Source organism: Euprymna scolopes, chromosome 7 (genome assembly GCF_053919585.1).
Source record: "Euprymna scolopes isolate OS-2025 chromosome 7, ASM5391958v1, whole genome shotgun sequence".
In the NCBI taxonomy this organism is placed as follows: Eukaryota; Metazoa; Mollusca; class Cephalopoda; order Sepiida; family Sepiolidae; genus Euprymna; species Euprymna scolopes.
The window spans coordinates 124,429,045-124,451,704 of NC_136488.1; the positions used below are offsets into that span (position 1 = coordinate 124,429,045).

The window sequence follows — 22,660 nt, forward strand, 5'->3', positions numbered from 1 at the left end:
GGGGTTTCCCCATACTTAAGATCAAGAGGTGCTTGTTTATTACCGCACCCCAAATTTTGATGGGATTTATGCCACAACGGATCTTACTACTTCCATATTAATTCATTGAAGTCATCCGACAAAACGACTATATAAATCACATGATCTAATCAAATGTTATCACAGACGGCGTATCTCTCACATGCAAGCCGAACGCGTACGCTATTCACAATCATCGAGTGTCAGTTTTAGGGTGAGAGATAACACTTATCTTGCTAGAAACCTAAATTTTGCGCGGTTAAGAGAAGGCGGTTTACTGATGAAGATGTCGAATGATATGGACTTCGTCGTGTCTGAATTTCAAGCGCTAGACAAAGATGGAAGAGGATTCGTCTCTCGAGAGCAAGTTTATGAAATCCTGATTTATCAAGGGGTGGACCCAAGAAATGAAAAAATCGAGGTAAGTCGGGGCAGTCTACATTTACTAACTTATTTTTGAATTTTGTGAAATTTTAGCAATAAATAGAAGACATCAATAAATAAATAAATATTCCTTAAACGTTTTTTTTATATTGTAAAGAGTTTCAGGGTCATAATATGAGCACAGCCTCCCATTTGCAAATTTAAATATTTCAGAATTGTATTGAATCAAATCAAATTAAGAAATATTCCTTGATTCAGATTTTTTTTCTTAAGAACCTTTAAGCTTAAGCCTTAATGTTGGTGGCGGTTTTGTTTTTAATAATAAATGCGAAGCATACAAGGTAACTATTAGCAATCATATACGTTGACGTCAGGTAGTTTAATGCGATAACAAAATTATAGGCGATAATAACGGGTTTATGTTTTTTAATAACTATAAAATGAGGAACGTCTTGGCATTAAAAACAATTAATTATTATGTAGTAATAGGAGAAACGGTCGTGTTAATACTTTCCTCGCCCAAAACAGAAAATAGACATACGAAAATCTGAATCGGAAATCATGAGTACGGAAGCGAAGTAAAGTATTGCACTCAATCATAAAAATGATTTATTTACAAACTTTCGTTTCGGTTCAGTTTAAAGCCGTTTCGTTTTTAGAGCAGCGCTTCGTGTTTGTAAACGTTAAAATCGATTTTACGATTTCTTGTATCAGTTTACAAAAATAGTGTTTATTAACAAAAATAACGTGTGGTTTCAACTCTAAAGATAATCATTACTCCTTCACCTCCCTGTTGACGTTTATACTATAAACGAGGACTGACGCTTTTTAGAAGACATCCTTCGGCCCAACTCTAGAACACGGCCAGCTTCACTCGAGTTCATCAGTCCATAGAACATTGTCAAAATCCATTTTCAGATGCTCAATGGCCCATGCTAGCGGGTCACTAAGTGCATCACTCAAAAAGGAGGGGTAGTCGGTGTCGGTACTCTTTGGTTTGCCATTTGTTTCAAAATTCGATTTTGGTTCCTTTTCAAAATTTCGGTAACCCTTGTATGATTAAAAATAGTTTTACTTGTTCTGTATGGGTTTGCAGACAAACTCTTTCTGATATTTTTTTTCTTAAATCTCTGGTCATTCTTGATTTGACGCTTTTGTGCTTTTCTCGTCTTTCTTTGCCCTCATTTACAAAAACGTTTCAGAGTTCGATGGCCTCGCTTCAGATTTTTTGCAATTTCTAACGTAAATACTTCCACGATTTGACTATATATATATATATACAAAAACACACACGGCATAATCGCGTTGGCACACTGGTCCTCATCAGATCACATCATTTCATTACAAGTTAAGCAACGTTGAGCCTGGTTAGTACCAGATGGGTAACCATTTTGGAATTCTAGGCGTTGTATGTGCTCTCCGCTTATCTTGGCATTTTTGTCCAGTCGTACTGTACATATACTTCACTGGGTACTGGTATTTAACAATGTCAACTCAGGAGAGGTGTGGTTGGAGATTACGCACCTCCTGCCACAAAAGTTTCACGCGCAGACACCCCTTTCGTGGGTATCCATAGTCTGTCAAAAACTGAAGGAGCCTGTTGTTTATATATATATATATATATATATATATATATATATATATATATATATATATATATATATATATATATATTAAATTGTAGTGATTCAATGAATTTCAAAAAAACTTTTTTGAAGTGAAATTTTTGAGTTTCATATTAAAGATTTTTAATATTCTAAGCAAGAAAATAAAGAAAATAAAAATCTTTGATATGAAACTTCAAAAAAGTTTTTTTGGGAATTCATTGAATCACTATAATTTAATTTATTTGCTCTATCTTGTATATCGAGCAATTCTTGTTTAGATGGGATAATACTTATAGAATATTACTGCCAGTAATATTTTGTAAATATTTTAATTACAGGTTTTCATAAGAGCCTATTGTTAAGTTAAATAACTTTATTCTGAAGTATATATATATATATATATATATATCATATTATATTATATTATATTATATTATATTTTATAGGGGGAATTAGACCTGGAGTCTAAAGAGCATAGTTTATTTTAATGTGTTTATACTTAAAAAAAAAACATGCTCAATTAAGTAGAACAGTGCTCATAATAATGTAGATATATAATAATCTCAATGGATATATTTATCCTAGAGCTATATTAATATTGAGTATAAAGATTTATAATTGTAAATCAGTTTCAAAAGGAAAAACAAACAAAATCAAATTGAGTGTACGATCGTTTCAGAAACGATATTCATTTTATTAAAATTGAGAAAAAGTATTGACAATAATTTTATTAAAATTGATAAGAATTGACAATAATTGACAAATACTTTGTTTTCGAATATAATCTCCTCATTAGCAAAAAAAAGAAGGGGTAGAAGTTTAAGACACGAAACTAAACTACTACTTTTGTAGTAAGTAAGGCGGATAGTCCTTATCGACTATCATTAGAAAATTTGTTTTAAAGTACGTCAGTGCAGACGTGAGCATGTCGAATTTTGGCGACGAAATTCGACATGCCACATATGCACTGACGTACCTTAAAGTGAAAATAGTTTGCATTTTAACTAAAAAATGAAATTCCCATTATTAATGGATTCTTAATGTTTCAAACTACCTTATTATTATTGAAGTGTATGCAATGCGTTTTTACGACTGCTTCGTTGTATCAAAGCCTCTTGATGTAGTTAGATTTGCAACCATTTCAAGCCGGTTTCGGAACTTGACATATACTTTGCAAACATTTCTATATATTTTGTCTTTCTTATATTGAGTATTTAAAAATATATTCTCATATTGAGTATTTAAAAATATGAGAATATATTTTTAAATACTCAATATGAGAATATATTTTTAAATACTCAATATGAGAATATATTTTTAAATACTCAATATGAGAATATATTTTTCAATACTCAATATGAGAATATATTTTTCAATACTCAATATGAGAATATATTTTTCAATACTCAATATGAGAATATATTTTTAAATACTCAATATGAGAATATATTTTTAAATACTCAATATGAGAATATATTTTTCAATACTCAATATGAGAATATATTTTTAAATACTCAATATGAGAATATATTTTTCAATACTCAATATGAGAATATATTTTTAAATACTCAATATGAGAATATATTTTTAAATACTCAATATGAGAATATATAAACGTATGTATATTATATTTACTTTGCCATCTCACGGCCTCTCTTCCTTGTTATCTTACAATCATCGGATATATTCAAATATTTATGCGTCCGCATACATATATATAGTCTTGGAAGTTTTTAACCTTTAAAACTATACAAACAAAATTATCATTCGTTAGAAAACTATTTAGTCAGTAAGTCATTCAATCACCCGCAATCACTGCATCAATTTGCTCTCTCAAATTCACTATAGTACCAGTAATAATTTATTTTTTAAGGGATCATCAGTTGTTTACCATGAAACAGTGTTTCGGAGATTTAAAAACAAAACAGTATATTACATCATGGCTCCCCAGCAGTGTTGATCAAATACCACCTCCCTTAATCTCAGGAAAAACATGTTACGAATATTAGATCTAGTTTCCTATTTTTAATTAATTTATCTAACCTATTCATGTTATAAAAATGAATTCCTTACCTGTGAAATTCATTTTTTTTCCAAATTCAAAATGAATATATTTTTTAATTTACCAGTCTTGTATTTATAAGATTAGGATTATTTCATTTGACTACTTATCACCCCCTACTATGATTAGTATTTTGTATATTTACATTCTTATTTATTGAAAATTAAATATATATAAAGGTTAAAAATATTTATACATATATACATTTTTTTTAATAAATACTTTTGGATTTCCTTTATTAATATATTCCGGTTAATTTTAAATGATTCAAACATATATACACACACACATGCATGCAGACACATATTACGTAGATTCAGAAATAAAATCACACACAATACAAATCTATGTCATCACACATACCCATATATATATATATAAGCCTGACGAATCCTACAGTGGATGAAACGCAGAATATTCAGTGTAGCTTAGTCGCCATATATATATATATATATATATATATATATATATATATATATATATATATATATATATATATGCGCATACGCACAGTGCGTATTTGTCTACAGATGCATTCGCATACAATTCTACATGAGCGCACGCAATCATAAATTTATACGTATGTATATACTCACACTTCCACACACACACACACACACACACACACACACACACACTATATATATATATATATATATATATATATATAAGAAAAAGATATTTCAAAAATACATGAAAGTGAATGAGTAATCGACGATAAAGCAAGGGAAAGATGGTATTCTTCTGTCAAGAAGTGACAATCACCATATATACACACACATCTAGAGAGAGAGAGAGAGAGAGAGAGAGAGAGAGAGAGAGAGAGAGAGAGAGAGAGAGGTGGAACCACTTGACGAAGGCCAGAGGAATAGTTGGCCGACACGTCGTGAAACAACAGGATAATAGTCCGTAATAAATAAATGGATAATAAAAAAAATAATACTCATCTCAATAATGAATCCCAACTAAATAATATATATACAATTCGGTCCGAACCCGACGATGGAAGATCAGATAACAAATAAATGTGAATTTATAAGACAAAAAAATCCAACCTTGATCGCCCCCCTTCGGGGCCCGTGGCGCCGTGGATAGAGACGTTTAACCTCTGCAGTTCCAGGGTAGCATTGTCTGAAGATAGCGGTTTCAATCCTAACCAAAGTCGGCTAGCGGCTTAGTGGATCAAAACGTGGTGAGACAGCCACTATGGCAGTAATTGTTGAGAATGCAGTTGGGAGATTCGGCGTTCCTACGCCGACGCGGTTAATTGCCTGACGAAGGCCAAAGGCTAGAAGATGAGGATAATAATCCGCAATAAATAAATGAATAAATAATACAAATTACCAATCTCAATAAGAATTCCAATTAATTAAATAAAATACATACACGTTTCATACATACATACACATTATACATACGTACACGTTGTATACATACATACATACATACATACACATTAAACACACATATGCATACATAGTTTTACTTATGAAAAAGAATTACAAAACCTATCTGGCAAATATACCCAGTAAACAAAGTGCAAGAGAGATTCAAAGAATTGTACTTAAAGGGATGATCAGAATCTTAAAAAGATCGTTCGTTTGGAATATTTGCATGTGGATATTTGGTATTCGGTAGAATGCCCCATCCCCAGGCTGAATAAACTGATAAGAAAATTAAAAAAAATCTTCAATTTACTTCATTACAAATCTATATTAATTAATATTTCACTCCGGCGATTTTTTTCTAGGTTATCTGTACAAGTATAAGTTAATTTTAATCTATATCTGCAAAGATAACCTGAAACAAATCATAAAAAGACACAATGGCAAATTATCAAATGGCCATGATGATAGCAGTACAGAAATTTATAGCATCAAGAAATCATTGTAAGATTGTAACTGTTTCAGTTAAGAGTAGGTATACCGAGATGATCAGAAAAAAATTGGGGTCACAGAAATTAGAAACTCGCGATTTCTGGAAAAGTGAGATGAACAATAGGTAATCAACACCCCCCCCGCCCCGCACTGATTCCGTTTGCATGACAACTGATAGTGGTGAACTACTTGGCCAACGACTTCTTCTGATCTCTACCGTGAACTCCTCAAAGCACTCTCTCCTAAATATTCCAATGAGGACTGAAGTCACACTTAAACTGATCATTATGTCCAGTATATGATAAAAAGAACTTTCAACGCATATGGGTCTCTGATCTTATCCCTGTTATAATAATAAAGGAATGCTCTTCTGAGCTGGCCCATATAATCTCCAAACTCTTAAACAATAACCGGAAAATCGCATCTGTCTTCAAGAATTCTAGTAAAAAAAAAAAATTGACTCCAAATTATCGCCATATCAGTTTTCTGCTTGGAATCTTTAATCAATCTAGCGATAGTCCACAAGATCATAATTGGTAAACTATTTTTTCTGACTATCAGTATGGATTTAGGCAAGCACGTTTTACTGTAGTATTCTAAGAGTCATTTCTAGATGCCTATACAGGGTGGCCCACTTAAAAATAGCCTGATTATCTAATTTTTCTCTTATCGACCAACTGACACCACAAGACAAAATGCATTTTTCTCCAATAAGATGACGCTACATGCCACACATCTCACAGATCATGACATGTTTACGGAAGAGGAACAATAAGCAAAGGATTATGGCCACCACGTTCCCCGGACTTGTCATCATGTGATTTCTACCTTTGAGGGACTTTAAAATAAAAAAGTTTATGCAAATAATCCTCACAATCTAAACCAACTAAAAGCGAACATTAACAACGCTATCAGGAGAATCACCAGAGAATATCTACAGGCAGTATTTACAAACGTTGTAAAACATGCCTGGAAATGCATAGATGTCAACGGGGAGCATCTTTTATAAAACTATAGGTCATTTAAACAATGCTTCAGATAATTTAAACAATAAAAGAGTGTTTCTCTGTTATTTTTATGGGCTACTTTTAAATGGGCCACCCAGTACAATATAATAGACTGTAGGTGAAGCTAGGGCGGTAAGGCTTGATATATCTAAAGCCCTTGACATGGTTTGATATGAACGTCTTCAATGAAAATTAATTCGTATGATATGACTGTATGTATTTTAGATCCTTCCTAGTCAAAAGAAATGCTCACGTTTACCTTCATGGTAACGTGACATTAATGCGAGTGTACCCCAAAGGAATACCTTTGGACTTTTATTGTTCCCGATTTTCATAAACGACCTCCTTAATAAAATTGTGCCCGAGATGGGTATATTGTTGATGACACCACACTATTCTCGTCGTGTGCGTAATATGAACGTGTACATATCAAAATCAATAGCTTTAGGTGTATCAAGCACTGCCGTCCTAAAAAAAATGATATCCAATCTGTAGTTGAATGTAGACATAAATAAATGATGATATATATATATATATATATATATATATATATATATATATATATATATATATATATACATTTTTTGCATAGGAGTCCCCACTTATCAAGGCCCAAAGGCCACGCGAGGATAAGGTTTCAAGAGTGTACTGTATCAGAATCATAGTAATCGTTAGTAGCGTAGATTCGGTAAATTTTTTAACCTAAGTGGAACGGCTCATCAAGAACTTGTTTGCATTGGACTTGAAGACGACCATATTGTAGTCAGCTGGAAAGCAGGAAAACGGAAGACATTTCCATAGGCGTGTCGTTCTAAGAAAGAAACTTTGTTCGTGGAATCTACATTTAGGTTCAGGCATAGATAAACAGTGGGAGAAATTATTGATAGTAGTTTCAACAAGATGAGTGTTTCTCGCGAAAGTTTGGCGAGGGGGGCATAGATTGGAGCTCAGACGAGCACATGCCATGAAAATAACATCAACGCAGAGACAGGCTCGCAACGTCTCTTCTGTGAGAAAGAGGTTGCAGGGAAGAGAAAAGGGGCATCCCCTACTAGGCAACAAAGTCTATTTTGAACTCTAATGCTACTAAGACAATGCTCAGTTCCTATAAGAATCATACGAAACCTTTTCAACCATTCATTGCCATAGTACCGTACCAAACAATCAAAACATAAAACTCGTCGGCTAACATTCACATGCTATATGAATTGAAGCAAATGCATCGAATACACTGCTAAGGCTGTTTCCCGTTAAGAACTGCATTCATAGAAATATCAGAGAGAAAAGATTTAATGATGAGAGGACATTGCCAGATATTGCATCGCTAACAGGTTTGTGGGGAAACCCTTTATGTCAAACGCTACCGAAGGCCTTTGATATATCAAGACATATGATCCTCGAAACGAAGCCCTTGTCGATATATTCACCGATCCTCTTTGATACTAGATAGTGGAACGATAAAATTGTCGCCCTAGAAAAGAGGACATGATTCCATTTCCATTTGACGACTACTTGGCCAGTTGTGTACAAATCCTAAGAGCAATAGAAGCCTTTTATAATGTCTGAAAGTGACACAATGTTCAACGAGCGAGATCGGAGATACGCCGCTGTACAACTCACCCTCTCTACCGATTCAAGATATGAAAACAGGATCATTGTGATATTATAGTTAGCACGTCAGCTGCAGATCTTGCAGGACGAAATCCATATTGTTTGACACTATGCTATATGTAATTAAAAATCAGATATGGTATTTAAGAAATATTACAAATAGTTCCAGGGGGAAAAAATCAGCGCATACTTGAACAAATCCAAATTACCACATGAACAACCAGTCTCCACAGTTGATTGGCAGATATGGCAACTTGGACTTTGTTTGTTTTTTTTTTGTTTTTTCATATAAACTATGATTTTTTCAGAAACGTTATATTTCTTTACCTATGAAATTGACATCAAATAACACTGTGATATTGCGTTTTGTTATCTATATTAAAATGAATTATAAGTGGTTTGCCATACTTATAGGCAAATGTGCACTGAACAAATACCATAATACTTAAAGTTAAACTCAAATTTTGATATATCTTTTTTAAATGAAATTGTTAGTTGAAAGTACAGAATAGTTAAAAACACTCTCCCCATGTTAAGAATGGCTTTTTAAATAGAAAATGAAAATTAAATGTAATTATTTTTCATTTATTTTAAACAACATTCATGACTTATTGAGTTAAATATTTAATTTATATGTTAATAATAAGGTCAATAAAACTAATTAAGACAATTCGAAAATGAACGATGTAAAAAAAAGGCAGAAAGTATTAACAATTGTTTATTTGGATAATTTAAACGCGAAAAAACATTTGGGATGCTGAAAACGTACACAGTAAAACAACACGTTTTATTGTCGAGTTGATTATTTATGCTGTTATGGGTTTATGTTTGTGTACGCCTGCACAACCGGAAGTCGTAAACAGGATGTTGGGCAACAACATCTGTTATAAGGTCATTTGAGTTATATAATTATATAGATAGATTAATACGATAGCGTGTGTGTCACGCTTACATCTGAGTCCTTTAATTGTTATGTAATTCCTTTTCTTTTAATAAATAATTTTACCAAGAATTTTTCAAAGGTTTTGGTTTCGGTTTCGATTATAGCTGATGGCACTCGAGTTATTTAATTTTTTTTATAAATAATTTTACTAAAAATTGTTCATAATTTTGGTTTCGGTTTTGATTATAGCTGATGGCACTCCAATCATCTATTTTTTTAAATAATTTCATCAAGAATTCTTCAAAAGTTTTGGTTTCGATTTCGATTTTAGCAGATGGCACCTTAGTAATCTATTTTATATATATATATATATATATATATATATATATATATATATAAATAATTTTATCAAGACTTCTTCGTAAGTTTTGGTTTCGGTTTCGATTATAGCTGAAGGAACTAAAGTTATATATATATATATATATATATATATATATGTGTATATATATATATATATATATATATATATATATATATATATATATATATAGTTTGGAATTCGGTTTCGATTCAAGCTGATGAACCCAAGCCATATAGATATATTTTTTAAATCGAAAAATCGATAGAACATTAACTCTATACTAATATATACGAAATCTGCAAGAATTAAAATATCATATTTAAGCGTACTTTACAACCGGGCTTTGCCGAGCGTTCGTGCTGGCTTAGATAAATACTTTAGCAGTTTTAACAAAAAAGCTACAATAATATCAGAGCGTCTCCATTTACACTGAACATCTACAGAATGCCAACATCAATATATTACACATGAATGAGTCACCTGTAGAATTTCCACAGATCCCGCTAGTCTAGATTATAACTCTTATTTATTATCATATTTTCTCTGATCACCCCGACGTGATCTCGTTGGACTATTTGCTCACAAAATCTGTGAGTTAATCTATAGAATCACTTGTATCCAAAACATTTACACAAAGATTAATTATTCGATGATATTAACAATGTTAAAACATGAAATCTGAACTTGCCATTAAATACCCTTTAAAGATTTGACATGTCGTTGAACAAAACAACCAAATTAAGCAATTAAAATCTCATTGTTTTTTAATTTCATTGCTTTTTCAGAATCAATTGAGAAAATTAAACGGTGAGGTGGATTTGAAATGCTTCGTAAAGTTCATGAATAAAATACCAAGCAGGTGCGTGTCGTTGTTTTTATGTATTGTCACATAAACATGTGTTGAAAAGAGTGGGAGGGGTTTAAGACTTTCGAGTACTCTTATTTATTGTTTTAGCTAAGCCAATGCACAATAGCATTCTGAGCTATCTTCCCTCCTCCTCCTTCTCCTCGTCTTCGTCGTCCTCTCTCTCTCTCTCTCTCTCTCTATATATATATATATATATATATATATATATATATATATATATAGCGTGGTTGATAAAAGTGGTAGATATACAGGGAGAGATAGATAGATAGATAGATAGATAGATAGGGGGAGAGAGAGAGTGCGGGAAGATAGCTCAGAATGGCATTGTGTATTGGCTTAGTTAAAACAATAAGATAGATATATACTCTTTATTTGTTTTTACATAAGCAGTAATATGTTGCTACACATCCATGAGCATGTTTCGGTCAGCTAGTTACCAGTAACTAGAGACCTTTTAGTCGATACAGCTTATACGAAAGCAAAGTGTGCAATGAAAATATCAGGCCTTCCTCGTCACAGGGAGTTAATATCTCCAGACATTAGTCAAATGTTGTGAAAAAATAAGATTTGGTTGTATGTAAATAAACACAATAAGGGTGCGGATATAGAAATGAATGTGAAAGGATGGGGGTTAAAGGTCGAGGTAATGGAAGACTAGAAAGAAAGGTATTCGTATGCGTGTTTGATGGCCGACTTCAATCTTAAACATACTAGTGTGTATAGGTTCAAACAGTAGGGGAATGTGGATTTGACGTATCTATGCTAAAAGGGGTTTCAGATTTAATCGGGGTTATTCAGTTATAAAAATGCTTTTAATTTGATTAGAATTTATATGTGGTCATAAAATGTACGACTTACGTTGCCCTCTTGTGTATCCCCGCTCCACCACTATCATTCCTACACTCATCCGTGAAGAGGTTAAGATATAAAGAAGAAAACGAAAAAGAAGAAAACGAAAAAGAAGAAAACGAAAAAGAAGAAAACGAAAAAGAAGCAGGGGGAGAAAAAAGCAAAAAGAAAGAAATAAAGAAGGGAAAGGGGAAGAATGAAAGGAAAAACCACAAATGATTTATTGATGGTGATTCTAAGACATTTCCACTCCCCCACCCTTACTTCCATCTCTTATCATAGCTTTTTTCTTAATTTACTACTCCGAAGCTTGGAAAGTTGTGTAGCAATAATAGTGATAATAATAATAATAATAATAATAATAATAATAATAATAATAATAATAATAATAATAATAATAATAATAATAATGATAATAATAATAATAATAATAATAATAATAATAGATGAGAATATGGAGACTGGAATTGACAGCTGGTGGACAACACATAACAGAAAGTTACATGCAAAGAGGCATCTTCCAAGGAGATTCACTATCACCATTACTGTTCATCATAGCCATGATGCCCCTGAACAATATACTGAGAAAGTGCCAAGCCGGATACGTTCTCTAACAGGGAGGAAAAAATGAACCACCTGATGTACATGGACGATCAGAAACTTTTCACAAGGATCCAAAATGAACTAGAGACACTAATAAATACCACCAGGATCTTCAGCCAGGATAGCCAAATGGAGTTTGCTATGGAAAAGTGCTCACTACTAGTTATAAGAAAGGGAAAACTAGAAACGACAGAAAGCATGGAACTATCCAACCAAACGGAGATGAGGGCACTAGGGGAACAAGACGCCTATAAATACCTTGGAGTACTGAAAGCAGACACCATCAAAGCAACAGAAATGAAAGAAAGAATTGGAAAAGAATACCGCAGAAGAACAAGAAAACTTCTCGAAACTAAATTATATAACAGAAAACTAATAAAAGGTATAAATACTATCACTAGTAAGATACTCTGGATCGTTTATAGGGTGGAGTAAAGAAGAACTGAGACAACTCAATCAGGAGACCAGGAAGCTCATAACCGTGCACAACGCACTATACCCGAAGGACGATGTTGACCTTCATAAAAAGGAAAGACGGCGGGAGGGGACTAGTTAGTATAGAAGACTGTGTGAATGACACACACAAAAAAAAAAAGAACTAGAAAAATACTTAATGCAAAACATTGAAAGAATAATCATAGCAGGGAGAGACACTGAAAAAATTAATAAAATAGAAAACAGAGAGACAAAGGGTAAGACAATAAAAGAAAAATGGGAAGAGAAACAACTGTACAAAGGATTCATAAGAATGATAAAAGATGAGAATAACGAAAACACGTGGACGTGAATGCGAAAAGGACACATAAGCCAAGAAACTGAATCCCTAATAACTGCAGCACAAGATAACTCGATAAGAACCAACCACATCAAATCAAAGATCAACAACCCCAAAGAAAACAGAACATGCACACTCTGTGGACAAAGAGACGAAATGATAAACCATATAGTAAGTGAATGTAGTGAACTAGCCCAAAAGAAATACAAGAACAAGAACGACCAAGTGAAAGGAATAGTACACTAGGAATTGTGCAAATAACTGCATCTTGAACGCACGGACAAATGGTACAAAAATAAGCAACAGTAACTGAAAGCGAGAATCACAAAATCCTATGGGACATGGACATACAAACTGATAAACCCATCCAAACAAGAAGACCGGATGTCGTAATAATTAACAAGAATGAAAAGTCCTGTCAAATCGTTGGCTGTTCCAGCTGACCACAGGGTGAATAACAAAGAAAATGAAAAACAGAACAAATACACAGAGCTAGCCAGAGAACTGAAAGGGATATTGATGATAAAAAAATCAAGATAATACCCATAATAGTAGGAGCACTAGGAACAATTCCGAAAACCTTAAAAGAAAAGAATAGGGGAAATTGGAATCAGAGGAATGACTGGAAAGATACAACGAATAACAATAATGAAAACAGATGAAATGTTAAGAAAAACCATTGATCCTTGCGAAAAGTTTCTGATCGTCCATGAACATCAGGTGGTTCTTGAATGCGGGGATTAATGCACATGAACCACATTCGTGAACCAGACGAACTGTTGCAGAGACAAAACATGAAGAAGCGTTACATGAAACCAAGAAGATACATATCTATAAGTTCTCTACTACTACACAGAATTTTCTGCATTTCAGCCTCGTGAGGATTCGTCAGGCTATTGTAATAGCCTGAAGAATCTGTGTAGCTTAATTGCCATATATACTTTACAAAACTTGCTCCATATATATATATATATATATATATATATATATATATATATATATATATATATATATATATATAATGCAGACAAAGGAAAGCTTCACAGAACAGCTCCAGACGTTTCTTTTTACTTTTCTCTCCTAAAGAAGAGATTTTATTCTCGGAAATGAATGATATCAACACCTACCAGCATGTACGACACATTATGTTGGTAAATAAACGTAATATAATTAAAAACTATTGAAATTTCTTCTAATAATGTCATTATTCTTTTACAAACTTACTCGTGTCTATGGTGTTTCCTACAAACTGCATTGACATAGCCTTCAAACATTCCACACACACACACACACACACACACACACACATATATATATATATATATATATATATATATATATATATATATATATATATATATATATATGCTAACAGGGATATCCGGCATTGCCCGGGTACACAAAAATTTCGTTTTGGCACACTTGCTATACTAAGGATAATGAGCACTTTTTCATTACTATATGTCAATTGCATCGTGGGCATCGTCAATAAAATTTTCTTGTAAATTGTGCAACAGTTCTACTCCCACTCCTATTGGAGTATATGGAAGGGGGCATTTGTTAACTATGCATTAATGTAACAATTTCAAAACTTGAAAATCGTAGAAGTAACAGTACCTGACCATCTCCCCATCAAATTGTTCGGTAGTTCTACCTCAATCATATTATGGGAGAGGGGGGGGTAAACAATTAAAGCATACAAAGAGAAGTTATTCTTAGGATATTGAGCACTTTTTGATGACTATATATCACTTTCTATCCCGCGCAAAGCAATTTTCTTGAATGCTGCCTCAGTCTAGAAAGATTTCTCTTTACGGTCCGTTGCAACAGCTTTGTTGCTTTGTGGGTGGTTATCTCAGCATGGTCCGTAAACTTCGGAATTTTTTTTATGATCTCCTTCAAAGATAGGAGAGAAAAACTAAAAAATAAAACAAACTGAAATTAATTCAATTTAAAAAATAACAATATAGAAATAAAATTGAAATATAAATAAATTTATTAAAGAAAACGAAAAATTATTTTCAGCTCGTCGCAAACCGCACAAGTGTTTTTTAAAACCAAAATAAACGTTCTTATGTTTTTTTTTAAAGGATTGCTGATCACTTATTGTGTTAATGAAAGAAAAAAAAATAACCCATGCTGGGCACGAACCCCAAAAGCGAACGCCGTAAACAAACACGCTATCCGTTAGGCTTGAATGTAACGATATTATGACGTTGCAAATGTTTTTAAAATGAAGGTAGGAATGAACAGCATTCACGCATGCGTAGATTGTAATTGTTAAGAAAGGACGTTGAAGGCAAAAATTTTACCTGCCCCCCCCTTCAAATAAAATGGCGTTTGTACTTCAAAGAATTGCCGACTTTTTTTTTCTAATTTTTAGATATTATACATCCGGATCTCTGTTCTTTCAGCCGATACCGTACTCATGGTGGCCCATTTTGTATTTTTTTTTATTTTTTAGCTGGACATAAAACACACACACACACACACTAACAACCGTCTATTCTTTTATATATATATATATATATATATATATATATATATATATATATATATATATATATATATATATATATATATATATAAGGCGGGTTATTTTTATTTTATTTATTTATTTATTTATTTTTTTTTTTTTTGCAAATTCAGATTTGCAATATTTATTATTCGCACAATATATAAAATAAAAAAATAATTATTTCAATTGCTGGCCACGGAAAGAAAGTCGCTGGATATTTCTTACCTCGCGATATTAACGCCAATTTTAGTTTTTCACTCTTTAACTTTAAATTAAATTCAAGAAATTCTCTACAAACTATAATTTCTTTACTGCAAGATTTATTATTCCAATAGCAACCTCATCTTAAGCCATCAACGAACTGTAGATCTATACGACCTGAATATTTCATCTACGGATGTACATATTACCAATGGATTTCACCAACTTTCAACCAACTTAATTGATTAGATTTTGTTACTGTCTAAATACATCGTTTATATAACAATTCTTTTGCTAAGCGTTTGAACGCTAACTGAAAAAATGACCCAATTTTTTAAACTCCATGAAACAAAGAAATAATTATCTTAATCTTGTATCCCTCATGTGCGAACAATAAATCTTATCAATCATAATTTGCAAAATTTTAACACCTTTCATATACTGATGCTCTATCTCGTATATTGAGCATTTTCATCTGGATTGGATTATCCTATAAATAATGGTATTTATATTTATATTAGCCTGGGTGTTCGGCAGCGCCCTGGTGCGTGGAGGTGTATTTAAGGGTGTTGGTTGAACAAAAAAAAAAATAGTAGTAGGCAGGCTCGAACCCGTAACGCGTAGCAAGAAAAGGAGGTGGAAAAATAAACGGTCTTATTGATGCGCCCACCGTGATTGTGACGTCACAGGCGGTCGAAATAATACGTTTTATGCGATGTCGTTGACGCGAGGTTTGAATGACTTGCAAAAATGTCGATGAAAAGAGTGACCCCTCCTTGTAAAAAACGGCCGGATTGACGTTGAAAGAATTAATGTTTTTTGCCAATTTTTCGATAGTTGTCATCCGAGACATCGAGCTTAAAAACGATATCAATTTTGTCACGATCCGACGCGTCTGTCGAACGTTTTTGGCAGATATAGAAACACACACATACATACATACATACATACATACATATTTTACCTTTCATATAATAGACTAGCGGGGGTACCTGACGTTGCCCGGGAATGGAGAGGTGGTGTAGTAAGGAGTCAATACAACCAGAAAAAAATAGACACAGTTTGAGCGGAGAGAAGTGTGAAAAAAAAGTTTACGCAGACGGTAAAATAATTCAGTTTTTGTTTTAAAAGGGGAAAATCCCATTACGTAAGCCTCGAAATAATAATAAAAAAGGAGTAGGCAGGCAGACAGGCTCAAACCTGTAATACGAAGGCGGAAAAGAAGGTGAAAAAAAAACTTGACGTCTTTGCTGATGCGTCCATGGCAAAACCGGAAGTCACGATCGTTGAAATTAAGGCTAGATCTTCGAAAGGAGACGATGACTTGCAAAAATGTCGGCGAAAAAAAACGACTCCTCCTTGTAAAAAACTGGCGAGTTGAGGGTAAAGGGATTAATGTTTTGAGGGGTTTTTTTTCGATATTTGTCGTCAGAGACGTCGAGCTTCAAAATGATACCAACCTCGTGAGGATGCATCGCGTGTGCCAGAAGTTTTTGGCAGACATACAAACGCACACACACATTTTGCCCTTTATATATATATACTTTTCCATGATAAGATTTTAAATTCTCAATATGTGTGTGTATGTAAGAGAGAGAGAGAGAGAGAGAGAGAGAGAGAGAGAGAGAGAGAGAGAGAGAGAGAGAGAGAGGTCCAAGAAATCACTGGGCGATCAATGAAGAAATTTTAACTTGAATAGATTCTGTAGATGAAAACGAACGAAGTATAATCATGCACAAGAAGAAAAGAAACAAAAAGAAACAAAAAAAAAAAACTAAAATGTGAATTATCTCCCCTTTTTCTTTAACAGGACAAGAAAACTGAGAGAAATATTCGCCATTTTTACGGATGATAAAAAGAGTTTGGAAACGTCAAAAGAAATGGTGATCAATGGACTGGAAAACCTAGGAGTGCAACACAACCAAAAGCTGATTGAAGAAATGATAAACGCAGACGATTTAATTACATATGAGAATTTTGCAAGAGTTTTCTTTACTGCAAAGGATTTGTTGTCATGAAACGTCTGGCAAGATTGTCGATAATTTCTTTACAAATACGGTCGTTTATTATTTACAATGAAATGTGTTTCTCAAACTTATAATAATTATTTATATAATTTTCTGGAGTAAAAACAATACTTAACTAAATGTTTTGTTTTTTTTAATATAATATTCAAATAACAATTCAGCATGGCAGACTATTTCGACTCGTCTGGTCAACGAAATAATGTACAAGTGGATAAGTTTTATTACTTCCGATTCCGAAGTATATAGAAATTTCACGTTAATTTCCAAGTTTACTGGATTAAATTTTGTTTAATATATATATATATATATATATATATATATATATATATATATATATATATATATATATAATACAAGTAAAGCTACATTCCAAATATTTATTTTTCTCACCAAATTCTTTCAGCATTTTAAAATTTATGCACATTTTTTCATACATCGGTTTTGTTACACAGAAAGAATCAAATTATTATTATTATTATTATTATTATTATTATTATTATTATTGTTATTGTTATTATTATTATGTCAATATCGAATCTTTTCACGCAGATACACTTCAGAAAAGATTTTTAAAATTTCAGCTCAGAAAGAATTATGTATAATGCCCTAACGTCAGAAAAATTGAACCTCAGACAGAATATTCAGCATTGCGTGTTTACCCCTTGGTCGCCATCTTGGGATTATATATATATATATATATATATATATATATCCAAGCTAAAAATAACTAAAGCTATTCACCCCTACATAATTTTTAACGTTGTTATCTAGAAGAAAAATGTAGTGTCCGTTCTGATACTACACTTCATCTTGTCTGTCCTCAGTCAGTAAGGGAGAAATCCTTCTAGACTAAGTCAATCTTGATCTTTTCTCAATCCAGAGTCTTCTTTTTCGAGAAACTGGATTTTCCTCTCATTAAAAAACAACTTGGTGTCTTACCCTGCCTTCCTGGAGAAGGGAGTAAAATGGGACTAGACACGCTGAAATAGGCCGCCATGTTGTTTTTTTATTTGAACATTACAATGGATATTTGTTAAGTATTCCTTTTTCTCCAGAAAATAATATGAATCCTAATTTATTTGATAGTAATGCCGAAAATCTATTTCACTGTAAATAATTAGCCACCATACATTAGGAAATAATAAAAGATTTCTTGGTGTTATTAATGCACATTTGGATTTTCGAAAGACTCGTTTCTGCCATGCTACTTCCAAACTTCAGAGACCACAACAATCATGGAGTATTCTTGGTGGATATCTAGGCATCTCCAAATTGAAATATGCATCTAGGCATCTCCAAATTGAAATATGTGTCCTCAAACTTTAAATATTAACAAAATTACGAGATTATTTAAAAAAAAAAAAAAAAAAGAAAATAAGCAAAAAAATTTTTAAATAATAATTTTGTCTTTACCTTTTTTTCCTTCATTATCCATTTCAAAATAATAGTGTGAATAAGAAAAAAATAAAACTAACTTCTTGGGGGGGGGGTAGACATATGGTAAGGGAGGGATTTGATAAGCCAACACACTTGAGGAAGTATGCTCTGGCCTACAAAAATGCCTGAGTAGCCCCGTTAGCCACCTCAGGCGATCATCAATAAGCAAGCTCCTTCTCAAAGAGAAAAGATGGTGCTCTTCCAATATGCGATCTATTATTAATCTACTATTCATGGCGTGTGTGCGTGTATTCTATTAAGAAAAAAAAAGACATAAAAATTAAATGAATTTATTATTGTAATAAAAATAATTAATAATTTTTTTTAATGTAGATTCTAAACAAGTAAGAATAAAAATATTTAACTTGCAAAGAAATACAAGTCAAGACATCTAACAATAACTATGAGTCCACATAGTATTAAAAGAATCCCAAATACAAGTTGATGTTTCAAATTTAACTTTTGTTAAGAGACGTTGAGCCTGGCTAGTACCAAATAAGTGACCATTTGAAAATACCAGGAGCTCTATGTTCTCTCCACTTGTCTCGGCATTGTTTCCAACTGCCCTGGATTCAAGGAGCGCTGATTCAAGAGAAATGTGGTTAAGGATTGAGCAACCCTTGCTTCACAATTACATGCACAGCCACCCTTACAGGGGTATCCATTGTCTCTTGAGACTGAACAGAGACTATGGATGAACTTATGTTGATCATTTGGTTGTTCACTGATATGTTGACCACCAGCTAGTTTGTTAGTTTAATGGGAAATAATGAATGGTCAAGAGGTAGTTTTATGGGAAAGAAGCATGATCAATATATAGTTTAATGGGTAATAATGGATGATCAATAGGTAGTTTAATGAGATATAATGGATGGTTAATAAGTAGTTTAATGGGAAATAATGGATGGTCAGTAGGTAGTTTAATGAGAAATAATGGATTGTCAATAGTTAGTTTAATGGGAAATAATGGATGGTCCATAGGTCGTTTAATGGGAAATAATGGATGGTCCATAGGTCGTTTAATGAGAAATAATGGATGGTCCATAGGTCGTTTAATGGGAAATAATGGATGGTCCATAGGTCGCTTAATGAGAAATAATGGATGGTCCATAGGTCGTTTAATGGGAAATAATGGATGGTCCATAGGTCGTTTAATGGGAAATGGTGAGCAAATAACATATTGCAATGTAAATAACTTGGTAGATCACATATTGGATTAGAAACCATGCGATCATATTTGAAGAGTACTAAAAAAGTAAGGACTGGGAGGATGGACCTACAAAGATTGAACAGAACACTACCTCAAAAAGATTTTTTTAAAAGCCACTGTCGGACTGATTGTCCATGACGTATCCTCGATTGGTATGTGTCAGTAGATGCTCATGTTTATTGAATAATCAATATTGGAAGAGAAACAGGGGAATCGATTTGCAGAGGAGATCGATGTCCGTTGGGCATTATGCCACATCTAAACGCTGAGCATTGCATTCCTATTAACTCCACGTGAGTGCGAAATTAGACACACAATCAATAGACAGCCTTACTACCATAAATAATGAAGACTGCTGTGATCAACCTAGGCGAAATGATATTGATTATTTTCCTCTCTGATAAATTGGAAAATCAAATTAATGGTGTAAAGTGGAATCCCGAGGTCTGCAGAAATCTGAGTTCACCTTCAGATTCTGAACTCTTCTGAAACTAGGAATTCTAATGCTTCTTTCGTCTGTGTCATACATAAAAGATGATTTATGATAGATATATTGATATCTGAAATGCAGAAAATGTAAATTAATATCGATATTTTAAACTTTTACTGTGGCATTGTACGGCTCCAAGTGTTGGCCTTTGATGAGGTAGGCAGAAACTTTAAACATGAACTAGCGGGACCTGTGGAAATTCCACAGGGGCTCATTCATATGTAATAACATTGATGTTGGCATTCTGTAGATGTTCAGCATAAATGGAGACGCTCTGATATTATTGTAGCACTTTTGTTAAAACTGCAAAAGTATTTATCTAAGTTAGCAGGGACGCCCGGAACAGCCTGGTCATAAAATACGCTTGAATATGATATTTTAATTCTTGCAGATTTCGATTATATTATTATAGAGTTAATGTTCTATTGATTTTTATATATTATCAAGTTGCGATTTCAAAAATAAAAAAAATATATCCATACGACTTGGGTGCATAAGCTTGAATCGAAATCGAAACCAAAACTTATAAAAAATATATATATATATATATATATATATATATATATATTAGTGTTGGGGCGATTAATCGGAATCAGAATTGGAAAAATCAGAATATTTGAGGGTATCAGAATCGGTATTGGAAAAATTAGTACCAATTTTTTGATGCCAAAACGATTCTTTTAATTGTCTTTTTTATTTGATTTTGTTTAAAGCAAGATCTTCCATTGCTGGTAATAATGATAAATTAATAAATATTTATTGATTTTAAACCATCAGTGAAGCTAAAATCAATTGATCGTCCCCCACAAGTATATTTTTATGTTTAGGAAAATATTTGTACATTTAACGTATGTGTTTTTATGATGATTAAAGAAAAATATACAACTATATAATTAAATATTTAGAGATTTCTAAGAAATCGGAATTGGTAATGGTATCGGAATCGAGAATTTAGTATGGAATCGGGAAAAATATTGGAATTGTCGCATCATTAATATATATATATAACTTGAGTTCCTTCAACTATAATCGAAACCGAAACCAAAACCAAAACTTATGAAGAATTCTTGGTAAAATTATTTATAAAAAAATAGATGACTTAAGTGCTATCAGCTATAATCGAAACCAAAACCAAAACTTATAAAGAATTCTTAGTAAAATTGATTATTACAAGAAATGGAAGTCCATTACAATTAAACGACAGTCACTCAGATATAAGCAAGACACACAAAATAAATAACACACACGCTATTCTAATCATATATGGATTATTTGTGTGTAAGTGTCTATTTACTTCTGTTGTATATGCATGCATTCGTATAGTCCCGTTGGCACTCTTTCATTAATGAGGGAGCCATAAGTAGCAACCAATCAAACCATTCTCTTTGATAGGACGAAGAAATGCTTGGGACAATGTTATTCTTAGATTTAACAGATGCTACGCTTTTATCCTACTCCGAAGAGTGTAATACAATAGCTTCAGAGAAGTGAAAATACTTCCAGCAATTTATATTATAAATGGTCCTATGAAAATCTTGGTAAAAACACTTTATGTTGGAGAAAAATGTACACTCTCGTCCCCCTTTTCAACATTAATGAAAAAACAATTTATTGTTTAATAATTAAAATGCAATAAATAATTATTTCCTTATGTTTTTGTTGTTGTTTTCTTTTTTGGTTCTATTTTCTTTTTTACATCGGTATAATTTTTGGTATCTTCGGATTATTTTAAATATCGCATCTGAAAACACCCAAAGTTGTTCATGAAAAAGATTTTTATATCATAATCACAAACTCGATAGAATACGTGCATACTGGTTCAAAAAAAAAAAAAAAAAAAAAAAAAAAACTACATGAAAGATTAATTCAAAC

General features: G+C 32.6%; 2 protein-coding genes across 2 annotated transcripts in view; one reads left to right on the plus strand and one right to left on the minus strand.

Annotated features, from left to right (window-relative positions):
* LOC145279928 (85/88 kDa calcium-independent phospholipase A2-like) overlaps positions 1–22,660 on the minus strand; it is a 421,383-nt gene that overhangs the window by 72,580 nt on the left and 326,143 nt on the right. The gene's annotated exons all lie outside the window — the stretch shown is intronic.
* Positions 135–22,439, plus strand: LOC145279926 (uncharacterized). The gene is made up of 3 exons (XM_080131493.1): positions 135–439; positions 10,596–10,669; positions 17,435–22,439. Exons 1-3 carry the CDS (start codon positions 182–184, stop codon positions 17,640–17,642), a joined length of 540 nt encoding a protein of 179 aa, XP_079987619.1. The 5' UTR covers positions 135–181; the 3' UTR covers positions 17,643–22,439.